At 43.2% G+C, this 25,492-nt stretch overlaps 1 protein-coding gene across 5 annotated transcripts in view; it reads left to right on the top strand.

The window, feature by feature from the left end:
• NAALADL2 (N-acetylated alpha-linked acidic dipeptidase like 2) overlaps nt 1-25,492 on the top strand; it is a 777,627-nt gene that overhangs the window by 704,738 nt on the left and 47,397 nt on the right. For all 5 annotated transcript variants that reach the window (XM_081910933.1, XM_081910934.1, XM_081910935.1 and 2 more), the window contains one exon: nt 24,852-24,945. In XM_081910933.1, coding sequence (XP_081767059.1) covers nt 24,852-24,945 — 94 coding nt within the window. The remainder of the gene's footprint in view (nt 1-24,851; nt 24,946-25,492) is intronic.

The raw sequence follows: 25,492 nt of genomic DNA, 5'->3' as shown, positions 1-25,492 counted from the left end.
GGAATACTGCTGTCTCTAGCAAAAAAAATTAAAAACAATTCAACAACTTTTCTGTCCGGATTTTCACTGTTTGAAATATGGCAACCCTATCATGGGCACAAAAAGATTGGCGACCCCTGGCCAGATGCAGTGACATGGAAGAAGGGTGCAAATTATCTATCCATATTTTTTCCCCAATGGTGCTCTTTCTCTGGGGGTATTATCACAAGAAGAAGTGATGCTATGAAGTTTGGGGGAGGTTCCCCCTGAAACCTGCTCATCTGAAGCAGGAAAAAGTAGTCTTCTATTTTGACGTCTTACGCTGCAATCCCTTCATTTCTACTCAGAAATAGGTGGCAGGTAAGTTAGGGTGGTGAATCTGTCAAATTCAGTTTCTCATTTTTTCCCTTCCTGAAGTGCAACTCCCCACATTTCTACACAAGTTTGCAGAACAAAAATTCAGACCTTTGTGAAAATTCATCAGTGTTTAAGTGCAAACTTCTCATATATACATTTTGGTAAAGCAATTTCCCTCCAATACAGTATACCTTTGCATGTTGTTTTCACTAATGTATGCATTTCAGTGCAAACATTAACCTGGTTCATACATTTTTATACTCATTAACTTGGCTGGAAGACTGCATTACAAGTGTACGGCACAGTGAATTTCAAAGGGTGTGTGTGTTTCAGTTTGTGGCTTGTGCAAATTAGATAGGTTCAACTTCACATGTAAAGCTGAAAGGAATTTCTCCCCCTTTTAAGATATAGGACTGCAACTTTTTGCTGTTAAAAAAACAACAGGCCAAGGACCACCGTCTTTCTCTAGAAAGTGCTTACATGCACACTTTCTCCCACTTACATATTCTGTACTAAGCACAATGTAAATATGATTTGGATCCTGGCCTTCTGATTAAATCTGACAAAATACAGAGTAGCGTTACTAGCTGATGCAGTCGAGATGCGATCCCAGAAAAGGCATGCTTGAGAGAGCAATAGGTAAAACAAATTGCATAACCTTTCAAAGAGCTCATTACTAAATCTGAACTTTAAAGGGGTAGTATGAACTAAACCTGATGAGGATTCTAAAAGACAGACTTTAGAATGAGAGGAAAAATGGGTTTGCATTCTTGAAAATTAATAACCCAGTAACAAATTTTGTGAACAAACAAAGCTTGTCCTTTGTCCTCACTGCAAGAATTTTGTAAACAACAACAACAACAAAATTTATTGCCATGACTTGTAAAGCTGTTGCAAAGCTTATAAATCTCCTACATGGTTTGTAAATATGTTCCGGATTGCTGAAATCCATTTTTTAGTGGGGCAGGATATTTGCTGTAAATCTATTCCGTAAGTCCCGAAGAAGTTTAAGGGTATTTAAAAAGAAAGGAAGCAGCAGCTAAGCCCTATATCATTTTTAAAACAGGATTTTAAAATCAGACCGCCGACTTGCAACCCCAGCTTTTCCTCTGTATCGATTTTGGCTCTTCCTTATCATTCTAGGGAAATATAACATACTTTACTGTCATCCAATTTGAAAGTTCACTTCGGGGCGGCGTGCTTGGAACAGCTGTTTTCCGTTGCTCCCTGTAGCAGCTGCCTCTGTGCTGCAAGCTGTTTCTGAGCCACAGCTCACCATGCAGATTGTGTGATTTTTCCTCTGTGCCGCTACAGGCCTGAAAGATGGTTCAGCAGAGGGTCCTCCTCCCGGTCTTTAATTGGGGTTGACAACATTTGGTTTTAATATTAGCCGTTTTCATGTGGGCTGAACATGGGATGACTGAGGATCTGGAGAGGGGAAGTGGGGATGCAGTTGTTATCCTGTCCCAAGTGTCTACGTGTTCATTTGCATTAGGGAGGAAGTCACACAAATGCTTTGAAAGAACCTGCAACCACAAGGCTTGCCCACCACTCCTGTGTATGGGTTATCCATGTCCAGCACCACTGGTGAACACTCCCCCCACCCCAATGTCTACATGTTCACCAGGCATTGGAAGGAGTTCTGTACCAGGGATGGGGGAGAATTTAGATTCAGTTTGCATTTAAAGGCAAACATATCTAAATCTAAATAAAAAAGTAAAGACGTCACCTTGCCAACAAAGGTCCCTATAGTAAAAGCTATGGTTTTCTCAGTAGTGATGTATGGAAGTGAAAGCTTGGCCATAAAGAACGCTGATCGCCGAAGAATTTATACTTTTGAATTATGGTGCTGGAGGAGACTCTTGAGAGTCCCATGGACTGCAAGAAGAACAAACCTATCCATTCTGAAGGAAATCAGCCCTGAGTGCTCACTGGAAGGACAGATCGTGAAGCTGAGGCTCCAATACTTTGGCCACCTCATGAGAAGAGAAGACTCCCTGGAAAAGACCCTGATGTTGGGAAAGATGGAGGGCACAAGGAGAAGGGGACCGCAGAGGATGAGATGGTGGGACAGTGTTCTTGAAGCTACCAACATGAGTTTGACCAAACTGTGGGAGGCAGTGGAAGACAGGAGTGCCTGGTGTGCTCAGGTCCATGGGGTCACAAAGAGTCAGACATGACTAAACAACTAAACAACAACAACAACATATCTAAATCTCATTTTTGGAAACTATGCAAGAGTCGGAACGCAGCCAGCCTTCACATCTCTGAATTTTGCAGTGCAGCACTGCAGCTAAATAATGTGTACAAAAATGCACATCCTGCCGTAAAATGTTCCTCTAAATGCGGACATCACAAAATAATGTGGAAACATGAAGAGCCAAACTTAAGAATGGAAGGTGAGAAACTGAGAGAAGTCGTAAATGACAGGTTGTTCCGTTCCTATCTCATGCACACAGAGAGATTTACGTGAGTAGACCTCTTCCATGCAAGGAGAAGTCCCATCCAATCAGGCAGCCAAGAATAAAAACAAGTCTCTGAACTTCAGTGATCCTCAACATTCATTTTGCTGACGCAGCTAAATCTAGACCAAAGACTGGGTCACCAACTGCTAAGCAATGACATAAGCAGATCCCGTGTCTTGTAGCAAATAACTACTTTACCAAGTGAATCCCAAAAAGAGGGGTTCCAATGCAGATTTTGTGAGGTTGGAGAAAAATCAAGATTTCATCTTCACCCCACCATGTGTTCAGCTTTGAGAGGAAACAATAATGGCAATCCTGAAGTTGTACATACAAGATTAAAAGTGGTAATTCATAGTGCACTGGGCAACATTAGTTTCATCAGGTCCTAATGAGAAATATATCAACATAACAAGCAGAGCAATATTTTACTGCAGCTTGAATTCCTTTGGGGGAAAGAAAACAAGCCTTAACGAGTGAAGCAGGCATGGGTTGTGTGTCCACCCGCATCCCAATTTACCTGACAAGGATGTGCATTCAAGTGTTTAATATGAGTCATTCATTGAGTCAATTAGGGCATAGGGCTCAGTGTGCGTTGCGAGGTTTCTGAGTGTCCTTTTGCTGTGTGGTACTTTGCTAAACAGGGGGAAAGGTTTAACCAAGAATGGTGGGGGTGGGGATAGAATTGGTCCAATGGTTGCATTCACTCTTGACCAGACTTCCAGGGGCCATGTGCCATCAGTGCCCAAAATGAGTGTGGCTACCCTAGACCTTTTGCATGCATGTGGACATGCAGAATCACAGGTACATGCATATTCCCACTCAGTGGGGTCTCAGCGTCAGTATTTTCCACTGCCACTATTGCAGAGGGTCATTTGATCGGATGATTTCATTTCTTATCTCTGTGCGTGTGAGTGGAAGTCAAGCTGACAAACTTCCGCTCTTTGCTCTCTGTCCAGCTAGAAAGCTAGAGAGGTTGTGTGAGAAGCAGCCCACACAAAACGCCTTGTTTCTTTTGTTTCTTTTGCTGTAAATAATAAAATACTTGATGCCACAATTCCTACACAATTTTGCTTTCACTGACTCTCCTAATACGCTTTATATTGTGCACATTTCTCTTGGATGTGTGCCGATGCTTTCTACAGGACTCCCGTAAGAGGCACCTCCCCTCACTCAGAGGGCAGAAAAAAATGTTGGGAGGATGGAGATCAATCCCCAAATTGTGGATTGGCCACCTGAAGCAATAAGCAACAAATTCTTTCTCTTTTAGAGAGATTTTTCTCTCCCACTTGCAAGAAAATCAAACGTATCCATTCTTAAGGAAATCAGCCCTGAGTGCTCACTGGAAGGACAGATTGTGAAGCTGAGGCTCCAATACTTTGGCCACCTCGTGAGAAGAGAAGACTCCCTGGAAAAGACCCTGATGTTGAGAAAGATGGAGGGCACAAGAACAAGGGGACGACAGAGGACGAGATGGTTGGACAGTGTTCTCGAAGCTACAAACATGAGTCTGACCAAACTGCGGGAGGCAGTGGAAGATAGGAGTGCCTGGCGTGCTCTGGTCCATGGGGTCACGAAGAGTCGGACACGACTAAACAACTAAACAGCAACAAATTCTCTCCTACTATCTCACAAGATAGTTTCTTGCAATGCACTCTATATGGGACTTGCCTTGTGCTCAGAGATCTGCACTGGTCATTGATTTATTACCACGTCAAGTTCCAAGTGCTACTATTGGTATCTAAATTCCTCCTAAAACACTGGCTCAGGATTTCAGTGTTTGATCTAGGGAAGGGTTTGTACCAGCACCTGACCAATGAGGAATTTGTCAGCAAATGGCAGAAAACCATGGCTAAAAAAGCCAACTCTATTGGTCTGTCACCCCCCACCCAACTGTATTACCTGGGTTATGAAGGCACCCTAAAGATGTTAAAGCAAAGATTCTGGGATAATGCACACAGTGACTTGCGATCTCGATCACACACAGTCTGTAGTCCGCTGGAAGTAGGAGTACAATATGGGCATGTCTTTAAGTTAAGATCTTACATTAAAAACTTGACAGTACCAAACTATCGAAGGTTTTTCACCAAAGCCAGACTAAACGTCTTTCCTTCTGCAGTGTTGGATGGCAGGTTGAGAGGAGTTCCCTACCAGAACAGACTTTGCTCGTGTGCTCAATACATCGATTCCATAAAACATATTTTGTTGCACTGTGCAAAATATGAGCAAGCCAGGGCTGAACTGATACTACCCTTGCTGGTACCTTTCCCGGGAAAATCAGAGGCTCACTATGTCAGGTTCCTGTTGGAAGACCGGACAAATGCTAGAACATTAGCAGTGGCAAAGTTCTTATCGGTGGTTGCAAGAACCAGTGATCCCTATATTCTGAACAAAATGCTTGTTTAACCTGGAGGTAGGCTGAACCTGGAGGTAGGTATGAATTGTGTATTGCTTTGTAGCAATTTGTTGGGTCTCTGGACTGTAATAAAGATTGATGTTGTTGGTATCTAAAGCCCTTAATGTCATGAGATCAGTTTACTTAAGAATCACCTTACCCCATATATGCCGACTGAACTGTTTTTTTCCTGAGAAACTGACACTGTTGCAGATGCCAAATAATACTGTTGCAGCACCTACACTTTGGAACTCCTCGCCTCTTGACATCTGGAAGGTGCCTCACCGTATTCTTTTCGATGCCCGATTAAAACATTTTTGTGGAGGCAAGCCTATCCAGATGGTGGCATATTTTCACCTCTTCTTAATTTACTCGTTTTTGGTTATGATAAAACAGGGTCCCTCAGATGATTTAAAAGAGGATTAGATGATTAGGATTAGGTAAAGGACCCCTGGATGGTTAAGTCCAGTCAAAGGCGACTATGGGGTTGTGGCACTCATCTTGCTTTCAGGCCGAGAGAGCCAGCATTTGTACACAGACAGCTTTCTGGGTCATGTGGCCAGCATGACTAAACCGCTTCTGGTGCAGCAAAACACCATGACAGAAATCAGAGCGCACGGAAATGCCATTTACCTTCCTGCCATAGCGGTACCTATTTTTCTGCTTGCACTGGCGGGCTTTCAAACTGCTAGGTTGGCAGGAGCTGGGACAGAGCAATGAAAGCTCACCCTGTCTCAGGGATTAGAACCGCCGACCTTCTGATCAGCAAGCCCAAGAGGCTCAGTGGTTTAGACCACAGAGCCACCCGCATCCCTTTGGTGCTGTTGTGCTCAGGTCCTATTTGTGGGCATTCTATAGATTAAATTTGTTTGGAAATATTTATTATAAATACACCATTAGAAGACCGGTGAATGCATTTTGCTTTATGAAATACCCATTGCTTGGAATCACCTCTGAAACTGCAGGAGAGGAAAGTCCTGTTCTGCTCAGTTATAGCTTTTGGACTTACCTTGAACATCTGGTTGGCCACTGTGAGAGTGAGATGCTGGACTTGATGGACTCTTGTCTTAATCCGGCAGAATGTGGGGTACCATTTGTGTGTGTGTGTGTGTGTACATCACTAGCTTTATTGTCCTTTAGAACTGCAAGAAAATGTAGTGTGATATAAACTGACAGGCCGGTGGCTAATAAGCATCACACGGCAGAAGGTGAAGTGCCATTTCTTTCCTTGGAGACACAGGACTTGCTGTTTTAAACCCGAATGAAATAGTGGTGCTTTGGTTTGGCTGGTTGAAGCCAGATGCCTCATTGCTCCTGGCGACTGTTGCACTGAAACTGAATCCTGACCTTAAGTGGCTGGTGCTCATTTCTGGCTGTGATTAGCAGGATGGTTAAAATCATTTTTCAGGCATTGCCATTACCAGTTACCCTACCTTGATTGCAAAGGTAGGGTACATATCTGTATATATGTAAACTGTACAGCACAGGAGAGGGGAATGTTATGACGACTTGGAGACAGAGGGAGAGATTAAAATTACATGAATGCATGCAAGACATTCATTCTAGGTCCAAAATTTAATGGAATACTCTGTAATGAAAGCAGCACGACATCTGCATTATATGTGGAAATCTTTTAAGAGCAAAGGGATCGAAATCAAGGTTTTACTCTGGCATCTTTCCCTCTGATTCGAATAAATAAGTTTGGCCCAATGGAAGTTTTCTTTCTTAAGTTGAATGAGAAGAATTTAAAAAACAGTTTTTGCTTATCATGGAATCATAAAATTGTGGAGTTGAAAGGGTCCACAAGGCTCATCTATTCCAACCTCCTGCAATGCAGGAATCACAGCTAAGTAATCCCTAACAGATGTCCATGCAATCCTCTTTAAAAAACCTCCAACAAAGGAGAGTCCACCACCTTCTGACGGAGTCCATTCCATGGTCAAATTTTTAACATGAAGCATTGGGAGCCAAAATATGCATCTGAATTTTTGGAGACTAAAGCATTATTAGAAGTCCAAATAGCCAGCTGAAATCTGAATTTTGAAACACAAAAAGGGAAACAAATAACAGCAGAAGTTGTGCTAAGTCTTTTCTGCATGCACTTTTTATTTAATTGCGTGGCGAGTTCCCGCCTCCCACCAGTAGAAATAAAGACACAAGACACCATTATTTAGGTTAATGGGCTAAAATTGGCCACAACTTTATTGGTTACAGGTAAGAGCGGTATTGGCTTAGGCATTGGTCCTAATCGACTATCCGGCTTCAGTCTGTCTGCCTGAAGGCTGGGAAGGGTTAACACCAGTAGGGGGAGCCCTGCTGATGCACATCAACTAGGCACTCCCCGGGGTCACCGCTCGGGGGCGTGCCTTGGGCCCTGGCCTCCTTAGGCTTCGGCCAATTGGCTGGCCAGGGGGATGACGCAGCAGAGGATTCCCTTGATCACACAGGGCTGGGAGCCAGCCTCTGCACGAGTGTTGGGGGCGTGAAGCCCGCAACACCACCTCCTCCCGAGTTCGGAAGTGGCTTTAGAAATTCCCCACTGTATAGCATCTCAATGGGGATGCCAAGTTCCATAGTTGAAATCAACTTCAGGAATATTCATGGGAAATAATTTGTATATCAAAAATTTCTGTGTGGGTTTTAAAATATATTTAGATAGTTCCTTTCCCTCTTAAAAACCTGCATGGGAACAGGATGGGATGAATTTTAGTTCCATCCTCAGATGAACCAGCCCAGCAATGATTTTGGATTAGGGCCTATCCTGAAGCACAACCTCTTTTTAACTCACCTTCTGAAACCACCTTAATCTCATGCACCTTTCTTCTTTTGCACCCTCTTTTTCCACCTCTTGCCTGGCCCTTACCCAATTTTTGGAGTGCCCACTCCTGAAATAAACGGCAAACTCCCTGAGCTCCTGAGGCATTGCTATTTCCTCCCAAGAAGTAGGCAAGAATATTTTCTGAATGTCGATGCAGAAATCCCTTTTTGATTGACCTGGTGTCTTATGTGTTTGTGTGTGTTTTTAATAAACTCCCCTTCTCCACCTTCTGTTCTTTGCAGTTCTGGAAATAGATTAAATCATGACATTACGGATGAAAACTAATAAAATAATTCGAGAGAAAAGAATGTATTGTACTATTCCTCTCTAACCCAACTAGCTGTCACTATTGGATGCCTGCAGAGGTAGAACTCTCATTACACAGACAGGACACATGGTGTGCATTTTAGCTAGAGATGTTTGAGGAATTCGATTCAATTTGATCTGCATCAGTTGGACTAATGTTTGCAGGGAAACTTATGATGTAGTTCCCAGCAGCCTAAGCATATGAAAATGTATCTAGAAATGTGTGTTTTGAGAGAAGGCAGGATGACTATGCTCTGCTTCCACAGTTCAAGGAAACTATACTTCTGAGTACCAGCTGCTGGAAACCACAGGAGGGGGAAAAGTGGTCTTCTCCTTGAATTATCCTTGTGGGTTACAAGAAAGGAGATTCCAACTAAACATAATTTCTGATTGTAAGAGCTGTTCAACAGTGGAACAGACTCCCATGAAAAGTGGTGGAGTCGCCTTCCTTGGAGGTTTTAAAGCAGACATTAGGTGGCCATCATGTATGATCTAGCTGAGATTCCTTCATTGCAGGTGGTTGGACTAGATGACCCTTGGTGTCCCCACAATTCTATGATTTCTAGAGCAATCAACCATGCATATTAACCAGACCATCCTTAGGACTGTTCTGCATGAAACCTTCCTGCATATTAAAAAACAAACACTCATAAGTTTCGCTTTTAAACATTATTTTGTCCATTATTTATGTGTTTGAAATATTTATAGACCTCTAAAATTAATCAAATATCAATGCAGTGTGCAACAGCAATTAAAACATTTTTTCCCCAAAGAAAATTTGGGTACTGCTGCCTGTGAGTCAACTTTTAAAATGAACCTTTATGCCTGGCAGGCTGCTTTCCATTGGCACAGACCTTTTTGAAGTGGTTAGTATTCAAATATGCAATCTCTTATCAGCTCTCTGAAATGATACAGACCTAGGAGGAATGCCCTGCATCATTTTCCTGAATGTGTAGATAGATCTTCATTCTGTCTCTCACCAATTGCTTCAAAAGCTGTGTTGAGCCAGATTATACGACACAAAACTTTTTTGGAACGTTTGGTTCTTAAGTTTTATTCCAGCTCCTAGTCAAAACATTGGCTTCAAAGGATGTGATGCAAACTGCTCCCTCACATATGAGGCTTACCCGAGAGAGATATCTCCACTGTTGGGGAGGACAATGAGAGAATCTCTTTGGCAAGCATGAAGCTGAATCATGCTCAGAATATTTATCTTATATGCGGTCTGGTGACTCCCAAAACCCCACAGAGGCATCTAGTTGGCTACTGTAAGATCAGGATACTGGACAAGATGGGCCATTACCCTGATCCAACAGGCTCTTCTCACTTTTCATATTTGCACATGTGGCTGGTGTCTAAAGGAGCCTGTGCATAGACATGCTCATGCCCAGAGCTCTCCAATGCAAAGAGGGATTCTGCTTAATCATGCCCCCCGCCCTACACAAATATAGGAGATCTGTGTGCCTGCATCACAAATTGAGTCCCTTCAGATGCTGGCTGACTGTGCAGATGGTGGGCCCTATGGAGATGTGGGGTGGGAGTGTTGATGTCCCTGCAACCCCATCACACATCTGTGCAATGCATGGTGTTCAACTGCACCGCCATATTGAAGCTTTTCATATAATAAAAGACCACACTCAATAGAAGTGTACTGTCCATATCAAGGGAAGTAATAGTCCTACTCTAGTCTGTCTGGTCTAGTCTGGGATGCGGGTCTATCTAGTCTAGTCTGGGACGTGGGTGGCGCTGTGGGTTAAACCACAGAGCCTAGGACTTGCCGATCAGAAGGTCAGCGGTTCGAATCCCCGTGCTGGGGTGAACTCCCGTTGCTTGGTCCCTGCTCCTGCCAACCTAGCAGTTCGAAAGCACGTCAAAGTGCTCCGGCAGAAAGGTACCACATTTTTTGCACCATAACACTCACTTTTTTCCTCCTAAAAAGTAAAGGGAAATGTCTGTGCGTGTTATGGAGGGAATGCCTACGGGTGGCATGCCTACGGATTTTCCTCCTCTAAAAGCTACGTGCGTGTTATGGTCGGGTGCGTGTTATAGAGCGAAAAATACGGTAAATGGTGTTTCTGTGCGCTGCTCTGGTTCACCAGAAGTGGCTTAGTCATGCTGGCCACATGACCTGGAAGCTGTACACCGGCTCCCTCGGCCAATAAAGCGAGATGAGTACCGCAACCCCAGAGTCGGCCACGACTGGACCAAATGTAATGGTCAGGGGTCCCTTTACCTTTACCTTTAGTCTGTCTTGGACAAACCACACCTGGAATACTTTGCCCAATTCTGGACACCCCACAATTTAAGAAGGTAAATTGGTAAGCTGGAACAAGTGCTGAGAAGGTTAACCAAGATGATCAAGGGTCTGGAAACCAAGCCTTATGAGGAACAGTTGAAGGAGCTAGGTACTTTTAGAGGAGACTGAGAGGAGATATGATAGCTGTCTTCAAATATCTCAAGGGCTGTCACATGGAAGAGGGAACAAGCTTGTTTTCTCCTGCCCTGGAGGGTAGGACTTGAACCAATGGCTTCAGGTTATGAGAAAGGAGATTCCAACTAAGAACTTTCTGACAGTAAGAGCTCTTTCACAGTCTCCCTTGGGAGGTTGGGGACTTTCCTTCCTTGGGGATTTTTAAGCAGCTGTTGGATGGCTATCTTTCATGGATGCTTTAGCTGATATTCCTGCATTGCATATGACCCCTGGGGTCCCTTCCAAGTCTACAACTCTATGTTTCTATGACATCAAATGGTGTCATATAGGACATCTCTGTGTTTTTAAGCAGGTGGATGGGAGCAGATTAGCAAGGTGGGGGGTTAACCATTTCTGCCCATGCCATTATCCCAGAGCTGCAAGAGGGAAGCTGCTATTTGGTGCCAATATGTAGCTTGGCTTTAAGTGGACCATATTTTCACAGTGTGGGATAGTTCCGTTTCAAAATAGCTGGGCATATGCTCATTTCACTGTTGACATGCACATGCAAGAAAGCCCCAGAAGCCATTTGGCAAGATATGTGTGATGCCAGTAAAAGAGACAGAAGAAGAGGAATATGTGTCCAAAAGCCAATTGCAAACAGAAACCTACTGACTGTGTGCATTTAATTTTTTTGCAGATTTTGCATGTCCAAGGTGCTACATTCGCAGCTGGTACTGTGAATTGCTTCAGACCCTTTAATCGATTATCTTTTGTTCTTATCTCTAGTCCTTTCTTACTTAACCCTTTAATTCCTGTACTGCTTCCAGAGACTGCTGTGAGCAGCAGCACTACAGCAGCACCTGTAAAGAGATTACACTACAGACAGAAGTCTGCCTGCATGATGACCTTGTACACAACATGTTTCCTGATGTATGAAGGATCTCTGGGTCCTCTAGAAAGAATAATTGTTTGGGGGTAAACAATTCTTAATTGTTTTTGGACTACAATTCCCATCATCCCTGCCCACCGGTCCTGCTAGCTAGGGATGATGGGAGTTGTAGTCCAAAAACAACTGGAGACCCAAGTTTGGGAAACACTGTTCTAGCCCCACAGCCTGTGTTCCAGGAACATGTTGGGAGAACAGGATCCATTCCCAGCATGCCTCCTTTCTGCCCTGCCTGCCATCAGAGCTCCAACAGCAGGGAAACACCAATTGTTAGTTCATCCTGACTGCCTGGGAAGGGGTTTCCAAGGACAGATCTCCCTTTCTAGACATTGGCACTGAGAGCATAAAATCATATAAGCAATGACCTCTCTCCTCTGAATTACAGCCCTAGTTCTTCCTCATTTCAGTTTTACTTCTTCTTAATTCTAACAATGGAACTTAATATTTCCACATTTCCATAATTTCACCTGAAATGAAACTTTTATTTCAAGATCAAAGAGTTCTTCTTTACATTAGCACTTTCATTTTGGTGGGAAGCACTGGGAGGTTTTTTGTTTTTTTTAAAAAAAGCTCTTTCCATGAACGTGTTTAATGATGATAAGATTGACAGTTAAAAGGAGCTTAAGTTTTCATTGCTTGGAGCGTATCCTACAATATAGCCATCCTTTCAAGGGGATATAATATATTATTGATAGGTGGCCTGCCTCAGAATATATTAATTCAGGCTAAGTAAAACATGGTTTTTGCATAGCCTCTTGCAGAAGGCAGCAATCTGGTCACAAAGGCTGCAATCTTGCATGCCGTTAGGCTGCTTAACAAGGCGATCATCATGAAGATGCAAGAGAACAGGATGCTGCCTTCCTCCAAGTCAGACTACTTGGTCCATCATGCTCAGTATTGTCTACACCAGTGTTTCCCAACCCAAACAGTGTTTGAACTACAATTCCCATCATCCCTGACCACTGGTCTTGCTAGCTAGGGATGATGGGAGTTGTAGTCCAAAAACAGCTGGAGGCCCAAGGTTGGGAAACACTGGTCTACACTGTCTGACAGCAGTGTTTCAGCCAAGAGTCTCTCTGCAGCCCTACCTTGAGATGCTGGCAACTGAGCCTGGGACCGTCTGTATGCAAAGCTCAGGTTCTTCCACAGAACTATGACCCCTCCTGCTGAGTTCAGTGGTGTGTTTATCTGCAAAGCACCATTGGTGTGCACACAGGGCCATCTTTACCTGGGGGTGCAAGGGGTGCAGGTGCAGGGCACCAGGGCGTCGAATTCTGGGGGGCGCCGGGTGCCCGCTGCTAAAGCCGCCTAAGCTCTTAACTATCTTGTTGTTGTTGTTTAGTTGCTTAGTCGTGTCTGACTCTTTGTGACCCCATGGACCAGAGCACGCCAGGCACTTCTGTCTTCCACTGCCTCCCGCAGTTTGGTCAGACTCATGCTGGTAGCTTCGAGAACACTATCCAACCATCTCGTCTTCTGTCGTCCCCTTCTCCTTGTGCCCTCCATCTTTCCCAACATCAGGGTCTTTTCCAGGGAGTCTTCTCTTCTCATGAGGTGGCCAAAGTATTGGAGTCTCAGCTTCAGGATCTGTCCTTCCAGTGAGCACTCAGGGCTGATTTCCTTAAGAATGGAGAGGTTTGATGTTCTTGCAGTCCATGGGACTCTCAAGAGTCTCCTCCAGCATCATAATTCAAAAACTATCTACCTTAACTATCTACCTGTTATGAATTTTTTTTTTTTAATCAAGCTGATATTCAAAGCTGGTCGCCTCTGCTACCACCACCCTGGCCACTTTCTCCTCCACAGAGTCCCGCTCTGCATGGAGAGGCGTTGCTCTCTCGCCTGCCATCGTCGCGGCTGCTACGTCCCTCTTCTTCTTCTCCTTCCTCCTCCTGGGGAGCTTTTAAAAATGTCTGGATGTGAAGCTGTGCACCTTTGCGGAGCTTGGGCGCCTGGTTCTTGAGGGGTGAGACTTGGAAGGGCAGGACGCTGCTGCCACTGCTGCTGCCGCCATGGCCTCGCCTACAACCGTGGAGAAGTATATCTTGGGTGTAGAGGTGGGCAACACTAAATTTTTTTTGGGGGGTCTGGGCAGATCTTTGCACCCCGGTGGTGCATATTCTAAAGATGGACCTGTGTGCACAGCACTTTTACGTAGTATAGGAGGGCAGGTCCCTGCCAGAGGAGCTTACATTCCTACGTTAGGTGCAGTAAAGGTAAAGGGACCCCTGACCATTAGGTCCAGTCGTGGCCAACTCTGGGGTTGCGGCGCTCATCTCGATTTATTGGCCAAGGGAGCCAGCGTGCAGCTTCTGGGTCATGTGGCCAGCATGACTAAGCCGCTTCTGATGAACCAGAGCAGTGCATGGAAACGCTGTTTACCTTCCTGCTAGAGCAGTACCTATTTATCTACTTGCACTTTGACGTGCTTTCGAACTGCTAGGTTGGCAGGAGCAGGGACCGAGCAACGGGAGCTCACTCCATCGTGGGGATTCGAACCACCGACCTTCTGATCAGCAAGTCCTAGGCTCTGTGGTTTAACCCACAGCACCACCCGTCTCTGTTAGGTGCAGAGGAAGTGTCAAATGGAGAGGAGGGAATGTCTTCCTCTTTTAGACATGATGTGTTGTTTTAGAAAGTAGCCGAAAAGAAGTTATTAACATGCACTGGTTGGTTGTTGTTGTTGTTTTTTTTTGCAGTCTAACGGTGACTGACATATTCAGCACTTAAAACACATAGCATCCATTAAAAAAGCAAGAGGTTAGAATGTATTTTGACCCGATAAACCAGTATCTCCATTGTCTTTGCCAAGGTCAGGAACTGTAATTCCCAAGTCCATCTTTTAAAGGACAAGGATCAAGAGGTCAGAGGAGAAGCAGTCATGTTGAGAGAAATGCTTGCCCCCCTGGTGACAAGTTTTTCTTGTCCACAAAATTTTTCCCCCATCCGATTATGTCTCGGATCTTCAAGAATGCTTGGTTTCACCTATGTAGTTACCATTGGAAACAGCATGTAGTTACCACTGAAAACCAACACTGGGGATTTTATATTTCTGCTGACTACTGCTGTCATGGACTGGGTAGAAAGGGTAGTGCTTGTATTCCAATTTAGATAATTTCACCCCATGATTTCCTTTGCCTGGCTGACAGGGAGCCTTATGCCTTGGGATCATTCATACACTGCACCAGATAGATGAATCACAAACATCGGACAAATTGTGCATCTGTTTGCATTTGCAAATGTCTGGCTCATTCGTGACATTACTCATATGATACCAGATTTGTGTGTTCTCAGAACCTAGATTTATTCCTTACTGCATGAGTAATACAAGAACTGATAATTGCTTTAAACCAATAAGAGGGCTCCCTTAGGTGATCCAATAAGTTGTGGTTGGAGAATTTGATTCTCCCCCTTGCTATTTGCAACCAAGATAACAGACACCTCATTTTTGTCTCTTGAGGATACACAAACCCCAACTGTGAACATACCATAATGAAAACCATTATCAAATATACGGACACATCTATTAAGTATTGTGATGAATTAGATTTTTTTAAATGAAAGTTACAGCACACATACGAAAATGTACTATGCATATACACAAAATGTTATTTTATTCTATTTATTTTTGAACTTCTGTGTTCAGAATGTTTCAAGTACAGTGGTACCTCGCGTTAACAACTTAATTTGTTCTGGAGGTCCGTTCTTAACCTGAAACTGTTCCTAACCTGAGGTACCACTTTAGCTAATGGGGCCTCCCGCTGCCCCCACACGATTTCTGTTCTCATCCTGAAGCAAAGTTCTTAACCCAAGGTACTATTTCTAGGTTAGCGGAGTCTGTAACCTGATATGTCTATAACCTGAAGCATCTGTAACCCAAGGTACCACTGTATTCAATTTGCACTGCTAAGAATATCTCATGTACCTGCTCAGCTAATCCATCATTCCTCAATTATGATTTTTTTCTAACAATACATATATAAATATATATATATAAAGAAAGGCTTGATCCTGTCCTGTCCTCCCATTTCCCCTCCTTAAGTCTGCTATGGATCATGCATAAGCAGGAATTCAAAAATGTCATTTGGCTTACAACCATGACACCCTGATTTATGGGAAGAACATTATGCATAATTGCTAGGGTTTTTAAAAATATTATTCTATAACTGTCACTGTGAGGGCTGCACATAGTAACCAAGACAACATAGCTCTAGAGTTGGGTGGACAAAATGATATAAGAGATCCTTTTGGCACAAACTTTTAGCATAACCGAGTGAAGCTTTTCAGGAGAAGTAGGGTGCTTGGAGGAGCTCATGGTTTTAGACCACATTTCAAAACCACCTCCATGCACTAGCTCCTTTCAGAAGTGCCGTCACACATTTATGGAAGAGCTGGAGTGGCCACAGGTCTGTGTTGTGGTCCAAGGGGCTCAAGTCTTAGTCCAAGGAGGTAAAAGCCTTTGACCAAAACATTCATGCAAGAGAACAGGGTTCAAGGTGCAGTATTGTCTCAAAAAGCCAAGGTCAATCACAGAGAGTCAGTCTAGGTCCCAGGCGTGATCCAGAAACAATGTCAGGAAACAGGGGGTGCCAACTTGAATAAAATATGGGGGGGCGGTCAGGTAAGCCCCACCCCACATAATCAAGCACATGACAGGGCACACCCATCCCATTTGAATGGTAATGCCCATCAACTTTTGGTGGGCCTGGCCCCCTCAGATATTTTATTGGGGGGGCTGAAGGGACCTCAGCCCCTAGGAGTTGGCTCCTATATCAGGAAACAATCCAAAGTCAATAACACTGAGAGTAGAGCAGGGAGGAGAAACTATACACAGGAGCAAAGAACAAGGATATGGAGACTAATGTTGTCTATAATAACTGGAAGGTTTGGAGACCTCTGTGGTCTCCTAGACCATATCCTAGCCCCAGCTGCTGGTAGTAAAGGATTTCAAGGGGTTGCTTGCTTATGAGTTGTGTGTTGATACTTGGTCCATAGATACATGCCGTGTCAACGCTCTTTGGCCTAGACCTAGGCCTTTGGACTGTGGAGTGGTTTCACGCCATCCTCTGACAGCTTCATGGGTTCTTTAGCTGATCTTCCACTAGAAGGCCTCTCAAGTAGTTCCTCAGAGTTGGTTCCAGAAGACCCTGCCTGCTCTCCATGTTCCTCAACCTACAGAGTTTCTCATTCATCATCCAAGGACTTTATGCCTGGCACCAGGTTAGGGTGAGGCATGACAAGCTGCTGTGCTGGTCCTGTTCCCAAGTGTCAAAGACCACTAGCTTCATTCTGTGTTCAGTGGATGGTCTGAATGAGGAACCCATATGTGTGTGGCATTGTTCTCAGCTGTAGTATTCAGTGAACTCATGACAGTCCTAGTCAGGCCTTTATAATGTGAAGGAAATCCAAACTGTTTTTGATATGTTCCAGTTCACCAGAGTCTGGAATAATTCCAGTCCCAAACCACTAGAGCCTAGACAGAAATAGTTGAAGAGAGAGATTTTTGGTGGGCTTTTCTCCTGCCTAGTGTGTTTTGAATTTCTGCTAAATAAAGGGGGTTGGTCACCATCCTTCAGGTAAAAAATATATCTTGCAGTCACGATCCCACCAGTGATCCCATGTTGCTGAAGGCCAATCTGATAGTCAAGGAAGTTTCTGAATTTGATGCATGACTTTCTATACATGCCAATATCTAGCCTTTTTGTTGAGTTTCAGTCCCACTTAAAAATACAGGACATTCCTTGTTCATTAATGCATTTTTTTTCCTGATCAATATTTCCCAAAGCATGAATAAAATATATGAAGTGCTTTCCTTTTAGAGAAATACACATCATATTTGTAGCATTTATTGAAATGATTAATCCTATCTTGTTTAGAAACAGCTATCTTTTGTGAATTATTATGCTCTAGTTCATCTGTAGCAGCTTTTGAATTACTCTAGTCTTCTCTCAGAGAGCCCTCTGCTGACCCAAAATGTATCCTGTCAGATTAGATGTTTGTTGAGCTGTCTGTTTAAACACAGAAATACATCCTACTACTTAACCTTTGAGTGTCAATAGTGCCAAAGAAGAAATGTGAAACTGGAAGGTTATATAGCATTATGAACAAGCTTGAAGAAATGTGTACAATGTGTACAGAGCACCATTTTTCACAGACATTTTGGGTAGTTCCAAAAATTCCTCTATATTTTGGCAGTTTCCCCAAACTTTTCATGAAACTGTTAATTTGCATTGCCCTCACTTGCCCTCATCATGACGTACCTGAATCTTAATGGCCAAGTAACCCTCTTTACTGTGTGATTGGGTGGGGTTGCCCATGGGACTAATTCAGAAAGCAGCAAGTCAGGGGGAATTATGGGATAACCAGGGGAAACAAGGCAGTCAGATAAAATAATGGCAGAACTGAAGTGCATATTCACACTATTTATGTATTCTGGGAGCATAAATTTCTACCCTAGCAAAATTGTTAGTTTTCCTTTGTTTTCGCTTGAAAATCCAACATGGGAAACATTCACTCCTTTCATCCCACAACCCCAAGAAAACAGGGAGTTTCTGCAGCTTTCACTGTGTCATGAGTAATTTCCCCAAACATTTGTGGCTTAGTCCATTGTCCCAGGTTAAGGTGGGATAATGTTTATTTTTAGAGAGGTAATTTCAGTTCAGTTAAAATTTTAATGTAAGCTTAACCAGATCTTTCTTTCTTTCTTTCTTTCTTTCTTTCTTTCTTTCTTTCTTTCTTTCTCTCTTTCTCTCTTTCTCTCTTTCTCTCTTTCTCTCTTTCTCTCTTTCTCTCTTTCTCTCTTCCTTCCGTCCTTCCGTCCTTCCTTCCCTACTTCCTTTTTCTCTTTAATGTGAGTTTCACCACTCACTTTAATTTCTCAGCCCTATTTCTGCCACATGTTCCCATGGATTTCCTAGGAAATGTGACATTTCCTGGAGTATCTGAATAAGTTTGCATGCACATGAAAGCTCACACCAATAACAAACTTAGTTGGCCTCTAATATGCTACTGGAAGGATTTTTTTTATTTTGTTTCGATTACGGCAGACCAGCATGGCTACCTACCTGTAACATTTCCTGGAGTGTCTATGGAAATATGCTGCTGTTTTCCAGAGACACTCCAGGAAATGTGATGGGCCTGAGAAATTATTTTAAAGTGTAAAAGGGGAAACACAGCAGTGGAAGAAACAAACAGCCTGGAACAGTGGTTCTTAAACCCTTTTTGGCTCACTGACCTGTTTGAGAATCTGATGAAAGCTATGGACCACTCACCTCCCTAGGGGGAAAAACACACCTAAATACAACATTTTGCATGCAACTTATTTTACTGCACTGGAAAAATCATTTTTGGGCCCATATTCATGGACCCCCCAAAAACCTTCCATTGACCTCTTTGGAAACCTTGAAGATGTCCAGAAATAGTTGATCCTATGGCATGGTGGTTGTCTGTTTTTCAAAGTGGAAGACTTGATAATTTCAATGTGTGTGCTGAAGTTCTTGGACGTACCTAAAGTATCTCTTTAGATTCTAGCCATAATTAGGACATTAAGTTCAGGCCATGTAATTTGGAATATGCAGAAAATATAAAAATAAATTTAAGGAACCTCAGAAAGGGGAGGAAGGAAGTCGAGTTTTGAAATGTTGAAATGATTGTAAAAATATTGAAATATGTAAAATTGAAAATCATACATTTATTTATTTTTTAAGTTCAGGCCGTGTTTCAAAGGGTCGTCTTTGGAGCGCTGGGTCTGTTTTGCATGTATGTTCAGTGCTGTGCTCCTGGGATGGCATGGCCAAAAATAAGACCATAAATAAGAAATCAGTGGCCTTTTCTGTCTTGCTGCATTATGCGGGCTTGATGCACGTTTCTGCAAAGTTATTACTCACCCTGCTCAAAATCAATGCTCCAAGCTTTCCTCCCCATGATTGATTTCTCCAGGTTAACGTTCCACATACGTGATTTAATAAACGCTATGATTACCCCATTAACACACATATAAACTGCCTGTGACATAATGCAAAAGGAAAGACAGAGAGGGAGGGAGTTCACAAGATTTGTAAATTGCTTTACTGATAAGGTTCTCTCCCCACCCCCCACAACTACCTTTTTATTTCGACACTTCTAAATTTAACTGTTGGGAGCCAACTCTTCCTCCCTTCAAGTTACTTTTATTTATTTTATTCCATTTATGAATCGTAGAATTGTAGAGTTGGAAAATACCCTGCGGGTCATCTAGTCCAAACCCCACAGTGCAGGAATCTCAACTAAGCCATCCATGATAGATGGCCACCCAATAGCTGCTTAAAAATCTCCAAGGAAGGGGAGTCCACAGCCTCCTGAGGGAGACCGTTCCACTGTCAAAGAGCTCTTACTGTCAGAAAGTTCTTCCTGATGTTTAGTCGGAATGTCCTTTCTTGCAACTTGAACCCACTGGTTCAGGTCCTAGCCTGCAGAGCAGGAGAAAGCAAGCTCGCTCCCTCGTCCATGTGACAAACGTTGAGATAGTTGAAGTTGGCTATCATATCTCCTCTCAGTCCATCTCAAAGCAGTTGACCTAATGAAAATGTAGGCAATGATAACGTATATAGAACAATTTCAAATATTAAAAACAAAGCAAATTTTAATCCTGTACAGATTCAGACTGTGATAAAAGACTTGTTGAAAAAGGAAGGTCTTCAATAAGCACCAGAAAGGCAATAGAGATGGCAACAGTCTATATATCTGGGGGGGGGGGGGGATTATTAAAAAAAAATGTGTGGGTGGCTCAGGTTCAAGTTTGGGCTCGGGAGTAGCGGCCCAGGCTATTTAGGGGCTCTGGTATAGGTGTGGACAGCTCCTTGTCTTGTTTTGTTTTGGGCTCGGGAGCAAACGGCAGGGCTCTAGCTTTGTATCGGGGTCTGGCGCAGGTGGGCCATCGCGCGAAAGAAGCTCCACAAGTTTAGGGGCTCAACAACTGTCCAGCTTTTACGTCTTGTAATATAATAATAATAACAATAATAATAAGAAGAAGTAGTAGTTTTATTTATATCCCGCCCTCCCCAGCCGGGCTCAGGGCGGCTAACAACACTAAAACAGTACAACATTATAAAAAAACCCTAAAGGCCCAATTTCTACATTGTACAGAAGAGGCTGCTTGATTCATACTACCTTGAGATCTTGAGAGGGAAATATAATGTAAATACATTTATCTAGCTAGTTATCAGTTGGTAAGTTTAATTTTTTCCACTTAGTTTGATAAAAGGGGATTATTCTGAGGAACGGCCAGTATTTTGATCCAGTTGCTGGAAAAATGTATTGTTAAGTCTTCACTAGGTGTGCTAAGCATTGGGATGTGGGATTTGGCACCCAAGCATCTTGGGGAATTCCTACAAAAACACGGGGGAGGAAATTGACTGTGTTTGCTTATTCATCTATTGTCTGTAATGGAAATCGATCCTATAAGTATGATCAGTATTTGCTGCCGCTGTCCTTTTCAGCCTGCAAATGATAAATTGTGTCCGCCCCCCCCAACCAATTTGCATTGTGTTTCCTTTTGCATTGAAATGCATGAGGTGCAATAACACAATGGCAATGTAACTGGTGTGATTTAAATAATAAAATATGCAAATTATTCAAGGGACATAATTTTGCCACACTGGACAGAGAGATGAATGACGTGGTTTTGGGCAGAAGGTGAACTGCAGTGGAACGGGGAAAGTGCTGCATACAATGGATACAATCTGGAACAGAAAAATATCTTCTTCCATCCCTAGCTACCCCCACCCATCGTTGTTTTTTTTTAAAAAAAAATGCTGATCTAACTTTCCAGTTTCTTTCTTGGTCCCTTGGGATATCATTAACTTTGTTCTTCTGCAGTGCTTCCTTTCACCTCCTTGCTCTTCCTTCACAGAAGATGACAGCTCTTTTTCTCAGCAGCCTCCCTGGCATTTTATCCCCTTTAGGTAGAAATCCTTACAGCTTCAAATCTTCTTGCCCCTGCTTGGAAGTGGGTTTCCAACTGATCTATAGTGTGCTCTCTGTCTCCATGTTCTGTGGATGTGTCTTGCCCCAAATTTCTTTGCAGGCTTTTAAGATATCCTGCTGGGGTATCTTTTCCCTCCCTTTCCCCTGTCTCCAGAAATCCTGGATGTACGATAATATTCCAACAACATCTTTTCTGGGTGTCAACAATTATTCTTTCTCAAATATCAGATAGTATGGAGTAATTTGCATGCTAAGGCCCCGTGACCCAGTCACTTGCTATGTAATGAAATAACCAAGACCAGACAACAGCGTAGAGTTTTGGGGTTCAAATAGGCCACAGCTTTAATGGTTACAGATATGAGGTTTAGGCATAGGCATTGGGTGAAGCCATTTATTCAACTCCATTCTGTCTGCTGGGAGTGTATCTAAGGGTAAACCACATGATGGGGGTCCCTATGAACTACATTAAATAGGGGTACCCCCTGAAGGGTCCCCGCTGGAGGAGTTCTATGGCCCTAGCCCCCTTCTGGGGCATGGGACAGATGCAACACCTCACAGATCCCTTTAACACTATACCCTTAACCAGGCATAGGCAAACTCGGCTCTCCAGATGTTTTGAGACATCATCCCTGACCACTTGGTCCTGTTAGCTAGGGATGATGGGAGTTGTAGTCCCAAAACATCTGGAGGAGCAGGCAAAGGCTACAACCTCGCCTCTAGCCAAAGCCTAACTGCTAGTTGAGCCAGGCAAGGGGCGGAACCAAGTAATGCTCATCAGCTGGCAAGTCCCGCCCCCTGGGGAATGCCCAGGCCCAGGCCTGCCTACTATTGGCCAATCCACAGGCAGGCCTCCTGTCCTCCTCAGGTGGCCTTCAAATCACTGACATGAGGCTATGGCCAAGCAAAGGTCTGCACTTTAATTTGCCCCAGATCTTTCCCCATGAATGAGTTCCTGCTCTTTAAAGCTGAAGTGCAACAAACAGCAGTTTGGGTTTTCTGTGGGTTGCTGTTTGCTCTGTAAAAAGTGCGTAGGTTGCACTTTTAAGTTTTATTTTATTTTATTCCCCCCCCCACACACACACACTGGAGTTTTCCTCACACAGACCTGCTCTTTACCACTAAATCAGAGCAAACAGCAATGAGTAAGCCTCATTGAACTCAACGGGGTTTTCTTCTGAGTAGACTGGTAGAAGACTGTGCCATAAGAGACTTTTCAAGGCAGCTTATCTTCATGAAGCAATGTTGGTTTGTATATAATGTCAAAAGTAGCACACCTGAGAATTAAAACCGAAGCCTAAAGCACATAACCCTAAACACAGTATGTTATAAAATACAAAAAAACAAACAACAACCAAATCAGGAGTTAATAAAATAATGAGTCAAGTTTAAAAGGCCTGGGCAACCCTCCCTGATTTTTAAACCTGGTGCCTGAACCTCATATATGGGACTTCTTCTAGAAGCTGCAGCCTGTAAAGGATGTAGCAACTATATTGTTGAAAGAAAGAATGAGAGAAGGAAGGTGAGAGAAAAAGAAAGGCAGATGTTTGTGTGAAATCAGTTTGTTGATAGATTAGTCAACTACATGAGGCTGATGGGTTGGCAGAAGCCCATTGTAATCAGTGAGAGCAACTATTAAAGCAATATTCTTTATTTTGTAGTTCCAATGTATTAATGTAATATAGAATAATAATAAAAAGCACATTCATATGTTAATGCTGCCCATTTTTCCATTCTTGGGTGGTGGAGCTTTTGTTTATTAAGTGGTGAAATATCTTACCTTGCAGTGCCTTTGGGTAATATGCAAAATGCATTTAAAGTTAATTGATTAGTTGGTGAAAAGACAGAACATTAATCAAGGGCAAACCCTTCATACGGTTGACAGCCCTAATGGCAGTAAGTAAAGGCAAGTAGTTTAGGTTGGGAAAAAATGATAAGTGAGAACACTGAAAGTGATACTATATATCAGGCTGGAATTAATGGTGGATCCTGGAATTGGTCAAGTTGAAGGCCACTGTTCTAAATCAGACATTCCCCCTGATCCAATTATTCTCTGTGAACATGAGTAATCTGCTGTGCTCTGGGATGTCAAGATCTGCATAGGGGCCTCAGAAGTGCAAAAAAGAATGGCAGCCCATAAATTGTGGAACTTCCTCCACATACCACTGTGTGTGTACATCTTTTGCCATATTCTGAAGATGCAGGTAAGGTACAGTGGACCCTTGGGCTGCGATCATGATCCGTGTGACGTGTCTGTGCATGCGTGGGCTGCAATTCGGCTCTTCTGCGCATGCGCAAAGTGTGATTTAGTGTTTCTGCGCATGCGCGAGCGCCAAAACCCAGAAGTAACTTGTTCCGGTACTTCCGGGTTCAGCGCAGTGCGCAACCTGAAAATGTGCAACCTGAGGTGTCTGTAACCTGAGGTATGACTGTATTTTGTTTTGTGGGATCCGTCTCTCCTGTCAAATATATACTGCTCTGTTTTGGTTGGGACAGTTTTGTCTGTGTTTATGATTACACAATATATTGTTCCAGTTACAGATAGGTAGCTGTGTTGGTCTGCCATAGTCAAAACAAAAAAAAATTCCTTCCAGTAGCACCTTAAAGACCAACTAAGTTAGTTCTTGGTATGAGCTTTCGTGTGCATGCACACTTCTTCAGATACACAGAGTACACAGTGTGTATCTGAAGAAGTGTGCATGCACACGAAAGCTCATACCAAGAAATAACTTAGTTGGTCTTTAAGGTGCTACTGGAAGGAATTTTTTTTTGTTTTGACAATATATTGTTTTAGCCAGATCCTGAACTTTATGGTGAAGGGCAAGTAAGAGGTCTTATAAATCAAGGTGCTCATTTTGATAGACAAGGGGTTATGCAAAACACACGTGATTTTACTCATACTATGCCACTTCTGCCATTGAAATGAATGGAGAAGACTGCTTGCGCAAGAGGCCTCATTGTGTGCATTGAAACATATGGTGAACTATGGATCGGAATACTGTGCTTAGGTACTGTGTTGGCATATGTCTGTTTGGAAAGACAATGGAAGAATGCAACTTTGGATGTGAAGTCAAACCGTCAGCGAGTTACAGCGCCTGCTGTGGCTGTAGAGACCGATACAGAATAGACGTTTTTTATTAGGCATAAAATGTGTTAAAATTTATTTGATCTCCATTTATTTGTTTTTTTTTCTCTCTTTTCTTTTTTCCTTCCAGCTGACAGGTGAAGTAATTTTGCAAATTGCCAACAACCCAGTACTGCCCTTTAATGCCCTGGATATTGCACTAGAAGTTCAGAAGAGCTTTAGAGGTAATTTGTTCCATGGTCCAAGGATTCTTGGTGAATGTCTTTTTTTTATCCCTTTGCTTTTTGATGGTGAGCATTTGCTTTTCATCACTGTAAACAAACAGTATGTGCCTATTTCATTGGACCAGATTTTTGTGTGTGTTGTATGCATACCCAGCATATGGCCTGATGGAATTTGATTGCTGCTCAGCAGCTCTGGGTGCGATCAGTGTCTAGGTGGGTGACTGCTTGAGGAATCCCATGTAGGGTCCTTTGGCTCCATGTTGCAAGTGGGGTTTAACATGTAAGCCAATAAAGAAAAAGGTGTGTAGGCATTTGTGTGTTATAAATTATAGCAGCAGTCCCAGGGCCATATTTAGGTTTGATGAGGCCCTAAGTTGGCGCTGTGGGTTAAACCACAGAGCCTAGGACTTAAAATCATAGAATCATAGAGTTGGAAGAGACCACAAGGGCCATCGAGTCCAACCCCCTGCCAAGCAGGAAACACCATCAGAGCACTCCTTGCCGATCAGAAGGTCAGCGGTTCGAATCCCCGTGACAGGGTGAGCTC

This window comes from Podarcis melisellensis, assembly GCF_964234715.1.
Source record: "Podarcis melisellensis genome assembly, chromosome: 5".
Classification (NCBI taxonomy): domain Eukaryota; kingdom Metazoa; phylum Chordata; class Lepidosauria; order Squamata; family Lacertidae; genus Podarcis; species Podarcis melisellensis.
The sequence above is the reverse complement of the archived record's forward strand: the minus strand, read 5'-3'. Positions and strand labels throughout refer to the sequence as shown.